This window comes from Sminthopsis crassicaudata, chromosome 4, assembly GCF_048593235.1.
Source record: "Sminthopsis crassicaudata isolate SCR6 chromosome 4, ASM4859323v1, whole genome shotgun sequence".
In the NCBI taxonomy this organism is placed as follows: Eukaryota; Metazoa; Chordata; class Mammalia; order Dasyuromorphia; family Dasyuridae; genus Sminthopsis; species Sminthopsis crassicaudata.
Window position 1 is genome coordinate 383547735 of NC_133620.1, and position 19977 is coordinate 383567711.

Genomic DNA, 19977 nt, shown 5'->3' on the forward strand with positions numbered 1-19977 from the left:
CTAAAGCCAGAATATCAAGATTATAAATCCCATCTCTGTTCTTAACTTCGTGGTTTTAATCAGGCCACTAGGTCTATACAAACCTATTTTCTCTTCTGTAATTTGGGAAAATTACCCTTCTCTATCTCACAGAACAGAAGAGAATCTTGATTTATAATGGAAGGTCAAGGAATAGAAGAATGTGTTACAGAGAATAAAGATAAGAAGAAAAGCCCCTTACCTCTCAGTACTAAATAATAGATATGAGCCTATTTCACAGAGGAATAATCTAAAGAGGAATCGTGTTTGGGTTCCAAACATAATTGGAGGGTATCACCCTATGCATCAAATCTGATCAGAACAATTCATTTTTGGTGATTCAAATAGGGACCTAGTGATGCTACCAGAGGAACCTGGAAAGTATTATTAGGGATTATGAAGTCTTCAAAGAAAGTAAAGCTCTTCATGGTATTTTATTTCATTTTTCTCACTGCTACTGATTCAAGCCAAACACTTCAAATGAGAAATGTAGTTTTGGGAAGTGGACAGCTGATTAAGATGTCTGACCACAGGAGTTAGATTTTTGGATTATTAGTAATAACATAGTAATGATAGGCTTTTGACTGAAAATGGAGTAGTATCAACATTGGTCAAATGTATAACCTGCAGACAAGAATTATTCTGAACTAAATTTATTGTTATAAATATCATTATTTAAATTGTTTTAGTTTTATTTAATATTTGTTTAAATTATTAAATTTATTATATTTAACAAAATGAACTAATATTAAATGTTATATATATATATATATATCCCCCCCCCCCCTGAGGCTGGGGTTAAGTGACTTGCCCAGGGTCACACAGCTAGGAAGTGTTAAGTGTCTGAGACCAGATTTGAACTTGGGTCCTCCTGAATTCAAGGCTGGTGCTCTATCCACTGCGCCACCTAGCTGCCCCAAACATTATAAATATTAATTGTAAATTAATCTGAACTAAATAAAGAACTAAACTTCCTGCCTTCTGCAAGGAGTCTTTCCTAATCCTCCTTAATCTTAGTGCCATCCTTCTGATGTTATTCCCAATTTATTTTTACATCTTGCTTGTACATAATTCTTTACATGTCTCTACCAATAGATTGTAAATAGAGTCTGGAGAACTAGTATTAGTATTTTTGCCTTTCTTTGAATCCCCAGGGCTTAGTATAGCATCTGAGCATCTGATGCATTGTAGGTGCTTAATAAATGCTAAATGACTAACTCACAAAGGTTTAAATTAGAGAATTTCTTTGTAAAAATCTGCAAAATTCCAAGGATTTCCTTTGGGAATATAAGATTTTGGTTCATGTTATCTACAATAGAAGAAACAATGCTCTCAGAACTCAGAATCACCTCACTTTGTGTGTGTGTGTGAGTGTGTGTGTGTGTGTGTGTGTGTGTATTACAAAAGGATAGTTAATGGACAGCTAGAAAAGGAAATTATGTTTGAAAAGAACCAGGATGACTGAATCAAGAAGAGGTTATGACAAACTAACCTTATTTCCTTTATTGACAAGATTATTAAGCTATATCACTGAGGTATTAACAAGATATTTATTATTATTTGTTTACACAGTATATATGATTTATGTACACAATATCAATACAATTTTATATATATATACATATATATATATATATATATATATATATATATATATATATATATATATATATATATATATATATACTATTTATAGGTATTATTTAACAAAATCTTTCATTTTGTTACTGTTGTCAAAAAAGAGAGATACAAGTTTGGCTTATACTTTTTTTTTTTTTTCATTTTTATCAGTAATTTAGGTTAAGATACAGATGATATGCTTATCAAAATTTCAGATTATACAAGAAGGGGATATGGTAAAGAAGATTCTTATTCAGGTATGAATTATCCTACATGCTTTTGGAGTTGCTTCCAATGCTGAGAGCTGTAATTCAAGGAGAAAAAAATATGAGTTTACAAATGGATGACCCATAATGGCAAGACCTGGTTTGTAATTTTGCTCCCTATCCCTGTCCTAGACGCAAGTTATTATTTGGTGGTAATTCTGATAGTTTGGTTAACAGGTTTCTTTTCTATCTAGAAGTTGAAACAACTTCTCCTCCATCTGACTTGTAAAAGACAGAGGAAAAGAAAAAGGATAATAAAATTTCACCACTTTTCTTTGCTTTTGGTAAAAGGCCATGTGTAAATGGACAGGTAATAGGTGCCACTGCCACTGTGCTGCTGCCTGAACATGGTATTTTTTCTCAAGAAAATTTTCTTTCAAAAGCATTTGGGAATTATGGAGGAACACGAACTCGTGTGATGTAAGCTAAGTAGAGCCCTGGAGGTTCATGTGTGGGCACAAACCGATTAAGTTAAACACTTACTAAAATTGCTTTCTGTACCCTAGAAGAGAAATGATTGATCGAAAGTCAAAGTATTCCCATTTAGAGAGAAAAGGCTTACAGGTAAATCTGGCCTAAGGCTAACCCAACATCCTCTTTTCTCTGACATTCACATTTTGCCTGGTAAAGGCTAGAGGAAAGGGTACTCAGATTGAGGTGAGGTCACTTAATTTCTCACAGACAGCATTCCATCTGTTGGTTTAACCTTATTGGCTTTGAGACAATTGTGGGAAGCAAGGCTTAAGACATATAACTAATGGCCAAGAGAGTGCCAGTGCATGTGTGCATGTGTGCATGCGCGCCACACACACACAGTCTCTAGTGTCAAAGCATCTAGGTTTAATGAAACTCTTAAGGATGACATTATTGCAAATCAAAGGGAACAGGTTGCCTAGATCATTATAATTCCATACAATAATAGTGTATACAGTGCTTCAGAGTTTACAATACACACACACACACACACACAACACACACATATATACATTCTGTAATTTTATACAATTTATAGTTATTCTCTTAAACTATTTGTAAGATAGAATCAACAATGTCATCCTTAAAAATTTCATTAAACCTATTGGGTACCTTCCCTGTTCTCTTCTCCCCAACCCCATTTCACCTTCTTTTTGGGTTTTGTCTTCTTCCATGACTTGATAGCAGGAACAACTTTTTCATATTGTATCCTTGGAGCTTAGTATAATGTCTGTTGTTGTTCATTACTTTCAGTTTTTCTGGCACTTTGTGACCACATGTAGCATTTCTCTTGGCATAAAAATGGAGTGGTTTGTCATTTCCTTTTCCAGTTTAATTTACAGATAAAAGAAACTGAAACAACCAAGGTTCAATGACTTGTCTAAGATCACACAGCCAGTTAGTGTCTGAAGGCAGATTTGTACTCAGGAAGATGAGTCTTTCTGATTCCATGTCTGGTATGCTAATCCTGAACCATTTAGTTGTCCAGTAAATTTTTATTCATATACATAAAGCAAAAATTATTTAGTAATTTCCAAAACAACAGGCACCCCTGAAGTTTCTTTGCAACAACAACAAAAACTGCTATAATTTTTTTTTATACATATTGTTTCTTTTCCTTTTTCTGTATTCCCTTTGAGGTGTAAGTGTAGAAGTAATATCCTTGGGTCAAAGGATATGTATAGTTTAATAATTTGGGGGGAAGAATTCCAAATTGATTTTCAAAAAGGCTAGACTTACTCACAACTCCACCAATAGTGTGTTACTGTATCTTCGCCCCACCCCCTCATCCCCATCTCTCTACTCATTCTCTTACCTTATACATACACGTTCTTTTCCTTTCTTTCATCTCAGGAAACTTGAGTTTTAATCTATAATACTATAAAAGGTACAAATCTGCCAGAAACCCTTTCCCCCCAAAAACCCCCCCATAATACTTGACTTTACATTATTCTGTATTCAAACCATTTTGACTTTGACATTGGAAAAAGAGAAGTCCAAACTGATATAAGTTTTTTTTTTGCCCCTCTGCTTGCTTCTTTAACTCAAGACAAATTGAGGTAAGTCATAGGGATCTTGAACGAGAAAAAAAAGATCATAATATGTTAAAACATTCTAAAATAATACTCTTGCCACAGTTTCTTCTTAGATCACTCTCCTCCCTATAATGAATAATTGCTACAAGTAATGAACAAAGAGGAGACTGAATCTGGATGGATCAATAACTCAATAATTTCAGGGGTGGGGGAAAGCAGTGATCTTTCTGGAACAAGACAAGAGGTATTTTTTGATCTAAGTTATGATAAACAACCTTAAACTACTAAGAATGTTCCCAAATAGGAACTTTTTAGACTAGAGAAATTTTTTCCACACCAGGAAGCCATTCCTGTAACAATTTTTTAAAAATAAACAGTTTTCTAGCAGTTTAGAAAAATTAACCAATATATCAAGAGAGTCTGAAAATATATACAATATTCCATACTTATAGTTCACTATCTCGGTATAGAAAGGAAGAAAATTCTTTCACTCATTTCTTCTTCATGCAAAATCTTGGTAATTTTAATTATGGTGTTCAGTATCAGATTTTATTTTCATTTGCATTATTGTAGTCATTATGTATATATGCATATTTTATGTAGTTATTGTTTTCCTGTTTCTGCTTACTTCACTGCATCTATTCATGTTTTCCCATGCTCCCATGAATATTCATTGTTTTTAAAAATTAAGCTATTTATTTGAACATTTTTTTCTTTTTGAATTTTGAGTTCTGAATTCTCTTCCTTATTCTTACCTCTCTTCCACCTGCTGAGAAAGCAGGCCAAATGATATAAACTCTCTCTCTCTCTCTCTCTCTCTCTCTCTCTCTCTCTCTCTCTCTCTCTCTCTCTCTCTCTCTTTCTCTCTCTCTCTCTCTCTCTATATATATATATATATAATTAAGCAAAACATTTGTATATTAGCCATATTGCAAAAAATTCAATAAAAAAGTAAAATGAGAAAATTATATTTCAATTTGTACTCAGAGTTCTCTCTCTTGAAGTGACTAGCACTTTTTAAAAATAAGAATTAAATTGTTTTTTCAATTTTTTTAAACATTTTTATTGAAAGTTTTGATTCTAAATTCTACTCTTCCATTCCTCTTCCCCCTTTCCTGACATAGCAATTGAATATGGAATATACAAGATAATTATGTAAAACATTTCCATATTAGTCATTTGATAAGATTTTTTTTTTCATCATGAATTCTCTGATCCTTTGTTGTCCAGAATATATTGTAAAACTTCTGCTCTTTTAACATGGAAGCTGCCAAATCCTATGTGATCCTGATTGTAGGTCCACCTTATATGAATGTTTTCTTTCTGGCTGCTTGCAGTATTTTCTCCTTATTTCTGGAATTTTTCATTTTGGGACCTCTTTCAGGAGGTTATCTGTGGATTCTTTTAATGTGCATTTTACCATATGGATCTAAGATATCAATCCAAGGTTTCTTTATAATTTCTTAAAATATGATGTCCAAGTTTTCTTTGATCATGGTTTTTAGGTAGTTCAATAATTCTGAAATAATCTTTCCTCAAAATATTTTCCAGATTGGTTGTTTTTCCAATGAGATGCTTCACATTTTCTTCTATTTTCCCCCCTTCTTTTGAATTTATTTTATTGTGTCTTGATGTCTAATGAAATCATTAGCTTTCCTTGGCAAATTCTAATTTTGACAGAATTATTTTCTTCAAGGAGGTTTTTTATCTCCCTCTCCCCTCCAATTTAGCCAATTCTGCTTTGTAAACAGTTCTTTTCTTCAGGGAATTTTTCTATCTCCTTTTCCATATGGTCTATTCTGATTTTTAACGAGTTCTTTTCTTTAATGAACTTTTGTATTTCTTTCATCATTAGGCAAGTTCTATTTTTTAAGGTATTGTTTTCTTCAGCATTTTTTCTGTGCCTCTTTTATTAAGCAGTTAATTGTTTTCATAATTTTCCTCCATCGTTTCTCATTTTTCCCCAATTTTCCCCTCTATTGCTCTTATGACTTTCTTTACTTTTCTAAGAATTCTTGTTGATTTTAGATCTAATCTGTATTTTTCTTTGAGACTTTGCTTATAAATGTTTTGAAACTATTGTCTTTTGAAATTTGTCTATCTTTCCTGTCACTATAGTAGCTTTTAGTTGTCAGTATCCCCCCCTCCCCAAGACTATTTCTTGATTTTAAATTGTATGTTTTCTATAACCTGTATCCAATTGCTTGCTATCTTGAGGAGGAGAGACGTAAAGGAAAGAGGGAGAAAAAACTAGAACACAAAATCTTACAAAAACGAATGTGGAAAATACCTTTACATGCATTTGGAAAAATTAAATTCTACTGAAAGGAAAAAAAATACTTTTGTGTTAAAGTTCATCTTTGAGTGAGGAGGCACTATCCCAAGGTTTAGACTTTTTCATGGGGCTGTTTTCAGAGTTAGTTCTGGGGATCTGCAAGCTTTTGGTGTTCTCTTTGTGAAGACATGGGGTTATTGCTCTTCTGAACTGCCTTCTGGCCTTGGATTTATGAACTGCTTTGGAATTATGACCAGGGCCCCTGCTCCCTTGTGACCAAGCAGAAATTTTCTTCTTGGCCCTGTAAATGTGACCTGGAATTGTGTATGGGCAAAAGAGTGGCCAATCTGTATCAGCAAAAATACCTTGAAATCTCTTTCTGACCATTTATCTAACCCTCTTACTGACCCTGGGCTGAGAGCCCAGAGAAACTGCTGGTACTGTTGTTGTGCCTCTAAGACTGGGACTGTTGCCCTATTCTATCCCAGCTTCCACCCTGATGTCACAGACTTCTCCAGTCAACCTTCTTAGTTGTCTTAGACTGGAAAAATGTCTCAATCTGACCTTTTCTTGGGTCTGTTGCTCCAACTTTGGGAAGGCACTTTAAAGTTATTCCGAGGGTTCAGCTTGATTGCTTCTGTACTCCACCCAACTGTGTCTCCATCATTATATTTATGGCTTTTTGCTATACAGTAATATGACATTTCAATGGGTGGCTATGTGGCACAGTGCACTGTCAATTTCCCTCCTTTATAAAATGAGCTGAAGAAGGAAATGGCAAAACCTTTGCAGTATTTTTACCAAGGCAACTGAATAGGGGAGTATGGTTTGCTGCTGTCCTTCTCCTACCCTATAGATCAGATTGTTCCTTACTACAAAGCTCCCAGGAGCCTTATAGCCTTAAAGTTCGACTCTGCAGCCAATTAAAATATTTTTTTAATTTGAATTTTGTCACCACATAGTATGGATCTCCAATCATCATGACTAACAGGAAGCAGTGGGATGCCTGAACATGCAGGGAGGGGCCAGACCCCGTCACCCATGACTTAAGTACATCCCCAGCTTCTCTTTATTTGCCTGGAATTCTTCTTGGGCTTTCTCCAAGGAGGGGAGTTGCAAAGGCAGTACTAGGAGCTGAGGTCCCTTCTTTAAAACTTGCTTCTCTCAGAAACAGGGTTTAACTGGGGTCATAGCAATCAATCAATAAATCAATGAACATCTATTAAGCACCTGACCAGGGGCCTGGCACTGTGCTAACACAAACCACAAATCTCCTCAATTGAAAAAGATATCCTTTTATTGTTTTGTTTTTTTTTAAAGGGGAGAGGGTCTCAAAGGCATCCAAGTATGGCTGAGACAGGTGGCCCACTGGTCCTGGGGTCAGGAAAAGCTGACATTTAGAACTGTGCTACCTTAAGAAAAACATTTAGACTCTTGCCTCAGTTTCCTCAATTCAAAATGGAGATTATAATAGCGTTTATCATCCAGGGACCCGATATATTCGTAAAGGGCTTGCCACAGAATTTAATACTTTGCAGGTACTTAAGAAATGGATGCTATTATTATTACCGTTACTTTTAATTACCAATGTCGCTGACGTGATCCGCAAGTCCCGCTAGTGACGTCACTTCAAATTCAAGTAGCTGTATCAGCTGCTGAGCTGCAGCTAGTTCTGGAGACAATGAAGTTTTTGCCTTTGTTCGGGACAATCCAGGCCCTTGAACTCAGGATGCAAAGGTAAAGGGACACAGAGCATGCGCGGTGAACCATCCAAGGAAGAACTCTCCGCCCTCTTCAAGAGGAGGGGGAGGGGAAGGAGAGGAAGAAGGGAGGGGAAACGGAAGAGAAAGAGGTGGAGCCGGAGGTTGTACAGCCGAGGAGGGAGGATCTGAGAGCTCCTGACCCCAGCCATGACCAAACATGTGTTCTTAACGGGGCCCCCAGGTAAAGCCAGATCCCCTGCGGAGCAGCAATCACAAGGGTCCAAGTTCTTTCTAGAGATCTTCCCCCACGTCTCCTGCTTCTTCTAAGTTCAGTTAGTAGGCGCGAGCTGAGAAACACGGAAGGAAGGTTAGGTCCTTTCCCGCCTTCGATCCTACCCGGGGATGTACAGCACGCACCCGCAGGGTACCGTCGGCTTCGATATGGATACGGTCGCCTCCCTGGCGTCCCCATCCTCCTGGTCCCCGGTCTGTTTGGCCGAGGTGGCGCCTGCAGAGTGGCAGCTCCTCCCTCCCCTCCTCCGTCTCCTCTTCCCCCTCTCTCCTCCCTCTTCTTCTTCCTCCCTCCCCCTTCCTCCTCCCTCCCCCACTTCGGGGCTGATACTCCATATCTCTGGGTTCCCAGGGTCAAGAATCCAAACCGCGCTCCGCTCCCTGGCCCGCCCCTGCGCGAGGTCAACTTTATTAATAGCGACGGTGATGGAAAACAAAATAATCAAGATTGGAGATGAAAAATTTATTTCCAGAATTAGCTTCCTGGCTGGGGGAAACCTTAATTATCCTTCACTTCTGACTTGTTTTTTTGGTGGGTGAGGGAGGGAGAAGCGAAAATGATAGATAATGAAGCCATTAAAGTTGTTGGTTTTTAATTAGTTTTCCGATAACAAGAGGCTGTTTGTCTAGCAGTTCAATTACAGAGTGCAGAGCACTGGGCCTGGAGTCCAGAAGGCTCTCTCTGTTCAGAACCAGCCAGCGAAACTTCCTATTGGTGGCCCTGAGCACGTGCCCCAGATCTCTGTCTGCCTCAGTTTCCTAATTTGTAAAATGGAGATCCTAACACCTGTCTCCCAAGACTGGTGTGAAAATTAGCTGATGATATTTGTAAAGCTCTTTGCAAACCTTAAAGTGTTATGGAAATGCTAGCCTTTATTAATAAAGTCTGTGTGGTCTTGGGCAAGGCCGGTAATCTTTGAGTCTCTTGGCTACTTTGTTGCAGAAAGGAAACTGACTTGCCCGGAGAGTTGCTGTATGTGACTGTGTAAATCCCCAAAGAGCATCCTCCCTGGGCACAAGATGGTTCTCAAGGTTTTTGTCTTTAAAAAGACTTTCCTGGGTACTAGTGTACCCTTCAAACGGTCTGTTATTTTAGACCACTTGTGAGGACATAGGTCATCATATGCTATAGGCTGCTTCAATCCATTATTCCTCTTTTCATTGCACAGAAATACTGACCTCTGGAATTTTTTTTTTCCAACTTCAATGTTTATTTCCACTGTTTATTGCCCTTGTAGCAGAAGCTGAGTTTGAGGTTTAAAATTTAAAAGGAACCTGGAGGAAAGCAATCAAAAACATTTAGAAACAAATTAAAGACAGTTCTCCAACTTCTGAATGGATTATATTCTAAAGTTCCATACACTTTTCCCCATAGAATTCATTTCAGTTCAGGGGACATTTATTAAATAAGCACTTTTATATATGCAAAGAATTATGTTAGGTTTTGGAGATACAGCTATGGGAAAAAAATGATATTCCTCCTTCCTTTAAAAGGTTCACTTCCCAGGCTAGACTCTGACCAACCACTTAGTGGATCTATTATGATAATAATAGCCTATACACTTAAGCATCTTAAAATCAGAAGTATTTTTTATCAGAGGAAAGAAGACTTTTTTTCCCTTTTTTTCCAAGCACAGAAAACATCTAAAGTACATTGACATAACAACATGTTATCTTCATGATATTCCTTTAAGAAACATACTTTAAAATGTAGCCATTTTAGATAGGAAAAGCAAGGTGCAAAGGTATAGGGAGTTAACCGAAATAATGCTTATGCTTATGTGAGAATTAAAGCTTAGGTTTCAGACTCCTAAAATTGCACTTTTACTAGAAAATATTTCTTTTCAAATTCTTTCAGGTTTTTGAACCCTTGCATATTGTTTTTCATATTTTAGCATCTTCAATCCTCTATAGAGATATGGAATCAGGTGGTCCCACACTAATATAATGGATATATAAAATTAAATGGTTCCACCTTGATAAGAAATACTTTCAAGGAATCTTAAAGATTTTTTTTTGAGGAATTTGGGTTAACCTTGCATTAACCTTGCATTTTTTGCAGAATAGGTAGTCATCTGATTGATATTACTAGAGAATGGTTCAAAATAATAAGTTTGTCATGTACATAGTGTTTTTAAAATTCACAGAGCACTGTTTTGTGAATTAGTGCAAAGAATATCCCAGTTTTACAAAGAAAGAAACTTAGAAGAAAATAATAACATATTTCTAAAGTATTATAGAAGAAAATAATAACATTTCTAAAGTATTACACTTCTTAAACTGGTCTGCAACTTGATATTGGGTCTTATAACTGAATGTGGAGGTCATGAAATTATGATTCATTATCAATAAGTGTTTGATTTGCATACCTATTTTATATGTCCATGTACCCAGAATCACTTAAAAATTTCTTGGGTGAAAAGAGGACATAAGGGAAAAAAATTGAAAAAGCCCTGGTGTACATGACTCGAACAGGGTCATACTGTATGGGTATTGAGGTGAGAAATCAGGTATTCTAATTCCTGATGAGAGAGTATGCTCTTTGTAGCTCATCTTTTCCCAGAAGGTTTGGGTAGAATAATTAGAGTCACTCCCTTAGATCAAGTCTGGATGCTTCCAGAAAGCAAAATTTAAATATGTTTTCAAGATCCTCCAGGACTCTTTAGTACTCACTGTTCTGCTAGCACAGTAGATGGTAATATAAATTAACTTGTTACATTTCACACCTGTAGGAATGGGCCAGAGGACCAGAAGACAGAGTGTTATTTGGATAGATACTACTGGATAAAGGAGTTCAGAGGAAAACATAGAGGAAAGCTGGGAATTTAGCATTCTAAGGTTATAAGATATAAGCAGGTCATGTAGAAGAAGGGACTTAGTTGAAAATTAGTGCTTCTGAGAGACCTTGTCTCTCTAAATTGGGAGTTCAATTTAATTCAACAAACATTAGTTACTAACTGAATGCAAAGATTGTGTAGAGAGAGAGGGCAGCCCTTGTTTTAAAGGAACCCATTTTGCATAGATAAAAATGCCCAAGCCAGTTAACTAGAAAGTGACACAGACTCCTTAATCAAAAGGATATTTTTTTTCCCCCTGTGCTTCCAGTGTTAAGTAACCAAGAAATCCAAATCCTGATTTGCATTGATTAAGACCTAGACTCCTTGGTTTTATTTCCTAGATGAAAAAAATGAGTCTAACCAAGTCTTCTGTCTGCCAGGAGAAAACAAAGGCTTGTTCCATAAGGTGTAAATTGCCAGGAGAAATTAACATCAAAGCCCCTTTTGTTACCTAGAATTGGCAGTGGCATCATGTGCTACAAAACTAAGCATGCTCCAGAATGTAAAAAGAAAACCCAGAAACAGCAGATTGTGATTCTTCTTGTTTCAATTTGAGATTAAAAAGTTTTAACACCTGGAGCAATCAGAATTAAAATAAAATAAATATTCATGGGGTGCATTTGTACACTGTTGAGGGTGATTGCCCTTCTGGATCTTGTAAACTCTGGTATTCCTGGCTTTATTAATGGGTACCTTATTTTTTTCTTTTAGGGGTTGGAAAAACCACACTAATCCAGAAAGCCAGTGATGCTCTCAGATCACTGGGTGTGCCTGTTGATGGATTTTATACAGAAGAAGTCAGACAAGGCGGGAGAAGAATAGGATTTGATGTGGTCACACTGTCTGGATTGAGGGGTCCTTTGTCTAGAGTTGGGTACTGATGTTTAAATTGTGGGGGTTCTTCCTTTTATGTACTTTTAAATATTAATGGGAGGCTTTCTGTTCTGGTGAAATGGAAGCTTATTGTTCTGAGAGCAGCTTCTAAAATCATATTCTTGGTATCCTCATCAAATTGAAGATTTCTCTCTACTTTCCTTCCTCATATATGAGCATGGTGTTTAAAAAGGAGGTTAGGTTTTGAGAGCTAAATGAAATGAATCTGGGTCATTTGGTCCAGAACTTGGGCAGTTTCCCAGAAAAATTAAAACACAGAAATAGGTTTTGGAATCAATTTAATTCTGCAAGTGTTTATTGACTACTTGCAGATATCATGTTGCATTGTGGGAAATATAAATAAGAAAAAAGCACTCCTGTTTTTGAAAAGTTGTAATATGTATTATCCATGTATATATATATACATATATATGTAAAATTCAAATTAAGGTAAAATGTGAAAATATTGGAAACACTTATGGTATACTAGGTATTTGCTAGATTCTGGGAATAACCATATAATATTATAAAAGATTCTGCATTATAGGAAATTTACAGTCTGTTGGGGAAAACCACCCTTACATAGTGGGAGGAAGAGAAGGAGGAAATAAGCATTTATTAAGCACCTACTTTGTGTCAGGCTGTCCTAAGTGCTTGTAGAGGTATCTCATTTGATCCTTGCAACAATCTTGTGAGGTAAATGCTATTATCCCCAATTTACCATTGAAGAAACTGAGTCAAAATAGGGCTTAAGTGATTTGTCCAGGGTCACACAGCAAGTAAAAGTCCGAGTCCAGTATTGAACTCAGAACTTTCTGACTGACTCCAGGCCTAGTATTTTGTTCTCTGGTCTCCTAGCTGTCTCTAACATAAGCCTCTAGATACATAAGGAATAAAGAAGGCCCTGGACTTGGAAACAGGAAGACCAGAGTTTGAATCCTGCTGTAGATATGCATTAGTTGTGTGATCTGGGACAAGTCATTAATGGCTCTAAGCCTCCTTATCTGTTAAATGAGATTAATAATAGGGCCTACCTCATGGAGTTGTGCATTAATATTTCTGAGTACTATGATGTAAGGATTGTTTTTTATCTTTGCATTTCCAATGTCTAGATAATGCCTAGCACATAATAAAAGTTTACTTAGTAAATGTGTATTGAAAGAAAGAAAAATAAATACAAAATATGGTGCTGGTGATAGTAGGTCTCAAGGTCCCTTCTGACATCATAACTCAGTATGGGGCCTCCTGTCCCGGCCCCTGAAGTGGGTGGGATGCAGTCCTTTCTGCAGGCCCCCAGTTTTAGGGTTGATTCAGCCCATGAGGGAGGGAAAGCCCCAGGGAGTGGGGCTGAAAATGAGACATCTACGGAGGAAACTGATGTGATTCAGAACAAGCTGTTTTTTACATCTAGGTCAGAACCTCCCGCTGGAAGAAGGGAATACCGAGTGGGGCAGTATGTGGTCGACCTTATTTCTTTTGAGCAGTTGGCTCTCCCCGTGTTGAAAAATGTGAGTATTAACTTAAAGTTTCACTCCCCCAATCTTTCCCCCTTGCTCTCTGGGGGAGGTCTGGCCCACCTTTTGACCAGAGTCCCATTTTTCTGAATCACAGAAGACCAGTTTTATACCTCATAGCATCTAGGCCAATTGGCTGTTTAACTGTCAGGTACTATTATTAAATAAGCCCTATGACATAGTCACTAGAGTCCCAACATTTGTTTGTCTTCATTTATATGCAAATGAGCTATTTCTTTCCATTTTAAAGCACTTTTTTTTTAGCCTTGTTAGTTTTACTGCTTGAAGGCCTTGTATCTCCCTACATTTTACAATTGAAGAAACTGAGGTTCAGAATGGTGAAGTTTCTTGGTTAAGGTCCCAAAGCTAGTAAATGTCACAGCCAGGATTTGAGCTAAGATTTGAAACTAGCATTTCTTTACTCTTATGGTTCTGACAAGTTGCTTCTTGTAGGTTGAAGTCACATTTTGGAGAATATCAAATGCCTGAGTACAGAATTTATATTTTATTTCATAAACAATAGGGAGACACTGAGGCTTTTTGAACACGAAACTTAAGATATATAAATTAAAAAAGATTTTTGTTGTTGCTGTTGTCATTTATGTCAGACATGCTTTGGGGGGAGGGGAGTTGGAGTAGTTTAAGGGCAAAAAAAACCCATTTAGGATCTGAATTGTGACAGCAGCCCTGTTACTGCATAGGAAAGAATGGATGAAAATTATGGAGTGGCTGACATATTGACAAGCCTGGTAACTGATTTGATGTAAGTGGCAAGAGATAAGAAAAGATGAAAAATAACAGCTTTCTGAACCTTGGAAAAGTGCTAACAAAAGAAACAAGGAAGGTGGGAGAAGACATGGTTAGGAGAAAAAGACAAGATAGAAGAGTAAGTTTTGGACACATTGGAGTTTGAGGTACCAGTGGGTAATTCAGTGGAAGATACTCTGAACAGTTAGAGATTTGGGATGAATAGGAGAGATTAGGGCTAGATCCATGGTGGTGCTCACTGATGTCATGTGAATGACATCAGCTTTGGAGAAAGTGCGGAAAAAGAGAGCCAAGAGCAGAGCTTTAGCGAGCCTCCACACTAGGAGATGTGAAGAGAATGTTAACATGAGTGACTAAGATGAATCAGTCAGGAGATTCAAGAAAGAGCAAAGTTACTGAAGAAAGCCAAGGGGTGTCTTAATCCCACCAAATTCTGTAGACAAGTGGAGGAAGAGGAGAACTGAAGGATGGCCCTTGGATTTGATGATGGTGGTCTTTGAGAACTAAGTTTCAGTAGAGTAGTTGAACAGGAAGCCAGAATTTCTTCAAACTTAGTAATAAAGGGACTGATTTAGAAAATTTTGCTTCTGTAAACGGTTATTCATTGAAATAACAAGTGCTCTATTCTGTTTGAGAAACTTCTTTCTTTCTTTTTTTTTTTTTTTTGCATTATTTTTGATATTGCCTTAGATGACCTTAAGAAAATCAATTCTTTGGGGGAGTTTATGATCTTCTCTCATTGTTTAAATATATGTTTCTTTATCCACTGTTTTCTTGCATTTTCCCTAAAAAGAGAAGTGCCATAGGATATCAAATGTGCATATTTTTTGGCAGGATGGAGAATGGGAGAGACAAATGGGATTAAGCAGTTTGCCCAGGACCATTCAGCCAGTAAGTTAAGTGTCTGAAGCTAATTTGAACTCTGGTCCTCCTGGCTGGTGACTCCAGTGTACCACCTAGCTGCTTTTAAGTATGCATAATTTTTGCATTTTTTAAAAAAATGAATAGGAGTTTAAGTTTAATTTGAATTTTGTTTGAGTATTTAATTGACTCACCTTACATAGATCTTGGAATCTTGTAAAATGAGAGGTTTGAATTTCTGATTCATGGATACAAGTTGAGTCTCAATAGAAGAGTTACTGTCCAAGTATAATGAATGGATTCAGCAAAGGAAAGACAAAGATTCTTTTTCATAGGAGAAAGGCACCTATTTCATCATGAATGGGAAATCTAGAGTTTAGGAAGGACAAGAACCAAATTCAGTTGTGAGGTTGTCCTTGCTGGCTAGTAGAGGCCTTCCATTCTCATTCATATATTCTCTCTCTCTCTCTCTCTCTCTCTCTCTCTCTCTCTCTCTCTCTCTCTCTCTTTATCTCTTTATCTCTTTGACTCTCTCTTTCTGACACATTCTCTCTCTCTCATTCTTTCTCTCCATATATATTACCTGTTGTTTTAGAAAGTATATTTTGGGGCAATTGTAGGAAAAGGTGGGGAGAAAACCAAGATGGAGATGCGGAAGGGATAAAATTTGGAATGCTGCTAATTCAGCTAAGCAAATTGAAGACCTGAGAAATCTGATTTGAGGAGAGGACATTAAATTGGGATATGACATGTTAGGTGGAGTCTTGAAATGTTGTACTCAGCATTAAAGATGCCTTAGGTTTGAATTCAAGATTTCTGTTCCAGAGTCTGCTTATACCACGAAATTACATTGTCAAAAGAAATTTTCAAAAATTAAATAAGAAATAAACAGATTGGGGGGCGGGGAGGAAACTGGAGAGGGGGTGGAGAAGTACTGTAGAATTGATAAACAAAATTAAAATCTATTTTTTTTAAAGATTAACAAAATCAAGAAACATTTGCTAAGTTAATATAAAGGAAGAGGGAAGAAAATGAGATTGCCAAAATAAAAAATTAATAAAGTGAAAGTAACAGCAGAGAAGAAATATCAGAACCTCCTATATACAATTACCTGGACTTTTTATCCTGGACCCTTTCTTTCCCTGATATAGATACTTCTTTGTAAGGAAACTTATTATGCAGATCAAAATCTTATCTGCAACCCTGAGTCTTGAATAAAGGTCCAGGCTCATACAGCAATTATTTGTCAGTTATGGGTCTTTCTTGTCCTCAGCTTGGGTTTCTAATGTCTTGCCATGATTCTGTGCTCTAGATAGTTACATACTTTGGGAATTTAAAAGAAATGGAACATTATTTATATTGACATATTATCAAATTAATAGAACATGAAACAGGCAGTCTTTAAACAATTCATTTACAGAAAAATAAAATGAAATTAGCTTTACCCTAATTTCCAAAAAAGAAGATAGGAATGGAGGTCCTTGTCCAGGCAAAATTCACCATATTTACAAATGAATTCTACCAAACATTTAAGGAAAAATTAATATCTATACTGTATAACTTATTCTCAGAAATTGATAATATTTTTTATGAAGCAGAGTACTAATATTTAAGTCAAAGAAGTATAAATCAAGTACAGAAAACTACAGACACTATGGATCACTATTGAATGTTCCTTCAGAAATTTTAAACATAATATTAGCATAATTACGATAGCTAGATTAAAAAAAAAAAATCACTATGATCAAGTTGGATTTATTCCAGGGCAGCAAGAGTAGTTCAACATTTGTTATATATATTAACATATATGTTAACTATATATATATATATATATATATATATATATATGTTAACTATAAATAAAGAGACATAATTCTAGATTGAGACCACTTAGTGACATATGACAACATTTTAAAATTCACACGAATCTTTTTTGATCAGAACAAGATTTGCCAGAATACAAACAAACAAAAATCCCATTTATTTTTGAGAGTAGAAATGCTTTTAACTCTGAAATAAATTCTACCAAAGACTTGAAAAGCGTCCTTGGGAGTGGGGCAGAAAGTGGAAAAGGACTCTTGAGCAGAGAAATTTATTTTGTTAATACTTGACCCAGCAGCAATGCTTATTTTCTTTTAGACCATTGGACTTGAGGTAAAGTTTAGAGAAATCAGCTTCCAATGGTGACATAACTATCTAAAGGGAAGAATGGGCTTATGGTTTTTTTTTTTAATTGATAGCAAAGGGAGTATTATTTTCCTTTTTTCTTAGCTCATCCTTTAATCAATGCATTATGAGAATAGGCTTTGAAATCAAAAGCTTCCACTGTCTATTACTAGAGCTTCTTTGTGTAGAAAAATGTTCACAGTGAGGCAGATTAAGATAAACTGCAATGAAACTTTACTGTCATACCTTCTTCTAGATTGAACTATAACTAGGGTGAGTTGATTTGGGATTTTCCCCAGATAACTCACATCCAATTGGGGAGGGTGGATGTTTTCCCTTTACAGCAGTCCTCTTGTCTATATCTATACCATTTTCCCTGGACCTTGTGGTTCTGTGCTAGCCATACGGTGTGACCACCTTATTCCCTTGGGCTGGCCCCTTCATCATGGCACCCCTCTCCTGGGTCCTCCAACCTTTGTGGGCCTTTATTTCTTTCAGAGATGCACAGATCCATAACTACAGACCATACTTTTGTGATGTTTATAAGGTTTGAGAATCATAATTTCTGGCTAATTTAGTCATTTTATCAATAATGCCAACATTTTAATAAAAGGATCATCATTTGATCACCTCTCTTTGATCAAAGACAGTCATGATGGTGGGCTTAATAGCTTATATGTCCATGGAAGAGGGATGTTCCTGAGGTTGGTAATCAGTTCTGATTTGTTAATAGTTAATGAGAAAATGGATATTATAGTGAGGGGCTGGAAATGAACTTTGATTATGTCATTTATTTCTGACTTAGCCCCAACCTTGGACAAAGAATTTATCCCTAATTTATCCCAAAAAGAACACAATCGCTGCTTTACTTGAAAGAAGTCTGGAGAGAGAAGAAGTTTAGCTTAACTTTCAGAGAAGTTCTTAAAATGAGGACTAAAAAAAAGGGGGGAGCATCTGAATCTCCCCAAATCATTGGTTATTAATAATCATCTCCTTATTTTGGGCTAGACTGTCTCTAGGGGGCAGGATACTTCCTGCCTTTACATGCTACTCTTTACCACATGAGATTGTCTTTCTCTGGGAACCCCACTAAATTGTTCCTATTAAGTATAAAGAATTCCTAGTTATGACTCCTTTTCCAGGTCCATTCTTTAAGACCATTATTACAAGTGATACTGTTAAAAGGAGATCTTTCTGTTACTATATTTCTAAATCCTGAAACATCATTAGAAATTCATTTTTTTTTTCCTAAAGGCTTTTGTGTTCCCTTTTGATATGCAAATACCCCAGAAAAGAGTAACACAATGATTTTTTTTTTTTAGTTTTTTTATAGATTATTCTAAATTGTTTTTATATTCTTTCCTTAAGTAGGCATTTTGATTTTTATTTTTGATGAGAACAGGAGAATGCTAGGTAGAATTTGGGAGTGGCTAGTCCAAGAAGAAGAGAAAACAATTTAGAAAGGGAAATCTGGGCACATAAGATGAACTTCATTTGCTTCATGATTTGGTCTAGTGGGTATAATTTAAGATCAGAAATAGTTAGCTCTTCCATGAAAAGATGGAAAAAATTTTATTAACATTTATTGGAATTAGAATGTTAGCAAATAGATAAATTTTTTTCCATCAGCATTATTTATTTGCTTTTTATGAACTTTTTTATTTTTTATTTTATTTTATTTTTTACCTTTTCTGGTTTCTTAAATTCTATACACATAAGTCCAAACCCTTAAAAAAGGTTTTAAAGGAAATTTGTTTTATTCTTGAATCTGATAACTGCAATTAAAAAATAATTGAACCTATTTTTCTTTGTTTTAGGGAATTCCTACTGAGAAAAGTCATTCTACCAAAGCAGGTTGGCACTTGCTTTGTGACTTTTGCTTTTAGAGGGAAGCCTTGGGTATTAAGGGGTTAAAATAACTTGACAATAATGCTTTATGTAGCAGAGATAGGATTTGAGCCAGTTCTGAACACCACAGTTCAAAACTAACCATTTAACAATAAAGAATGGAACAAAAATAATAGCAATTATCAAAAGTGGAAATTTATCAAAATAATTCCCCAAGCAAGGAATTTTCCTTTTTGCAGTTATTCCTAAACACTTAAATAATAAAACTTCAGACAGAGATACAGCAGGAATTAATGGTCAGGTCTTTTCTGCAACTTTGCAAAAAAAAAAAAAAGTATATTCAAATAGTACTAATAGCTAGCATTTATGTGCTGTTTTAAAGTTTACATTGTTGTTTAGTCATTTTTCAGTTACATCTGACACACCATAACCCCATTTGGGGTTTCTTGGCAAAGTTATTGGATAGATTTGCCATTTTCTTCTCCAGCTCATTTGAGGCAAACAGAATTAAGTGACATCCCCAGGGCCACATAGCTAGTAAGTGTCTGAGGCCAGAGTTGAGCTCCCTAAGTCTTCCTCCCTCTAGGCCTGGTGTTCTAGCCAGTAGACCACTTTGCTCCCCTAAGATTTGTATTTATTGTAATTTACAAATTTATCTTCACAGCATTGGAAGGTAAGTGCTTTTTTTTTTTTTTTTTAATCCCCACTTTACAGATGAGGAAATTGAGGTAAACAATTTAAGTGACTTGTTTTATGGTTAGTTGTTAGAAGACAGAATTGAATTGAGACTTTCCTGACTCCAAAGTCCAAATGTTCCTTCCATTATTCCATTATTGCTACATCTCAGATGTAGAAGTTCTGCAGCCCTAGGAGGACTAATTTGCCTCTATGAAAAATAGGTATTTCTCCAAAAATGGATTATAATGTA

The 19977-nt window shown here is 36.1% G+C and overlaps 1 protein-coding gene across 5 annotated transcripts in view; it reads left to right on the top strand.

The window, feature by feature from the left end:
• The first annotated feature begins 7997 nt into the window (after positions 1 to 7997).
• Positions 7998 to 19977, top strand: part of NTPCR (nucleoside-triphosphatase, cancer-related) — a 40399-nt gene continuing 28419 nt past the window's right edge. For 3 of the 5 annotated variants that reach the window (XM_074262413.1, XM_074262412.1, XM_074262417.1), the window contains exons 1-4: positions 7998 to 8132; positions 11731 to 11893; positions 13304 to 13400; positions 15009 to 15065. In XM_074262413.1, the coding sequence (XP_074118514.1) occupies positions 8099 to 8132; positions 11731 to 11893; positions 13304 to 13400; positions 15009 to 15065 (351 nt within the window). In that variant the 5' untranslated portion in view covers positions 7998 to 8098. The remainder of the gene's footprint in view (positions 8133 to 11730; positions 11894 to 13303; positions 13401 to 15008; positions 15066 to 19977) is intronic. The other 2 variants (XM_074262416.1, XM_074262415.1) reach the window with 1 other exon arrangement.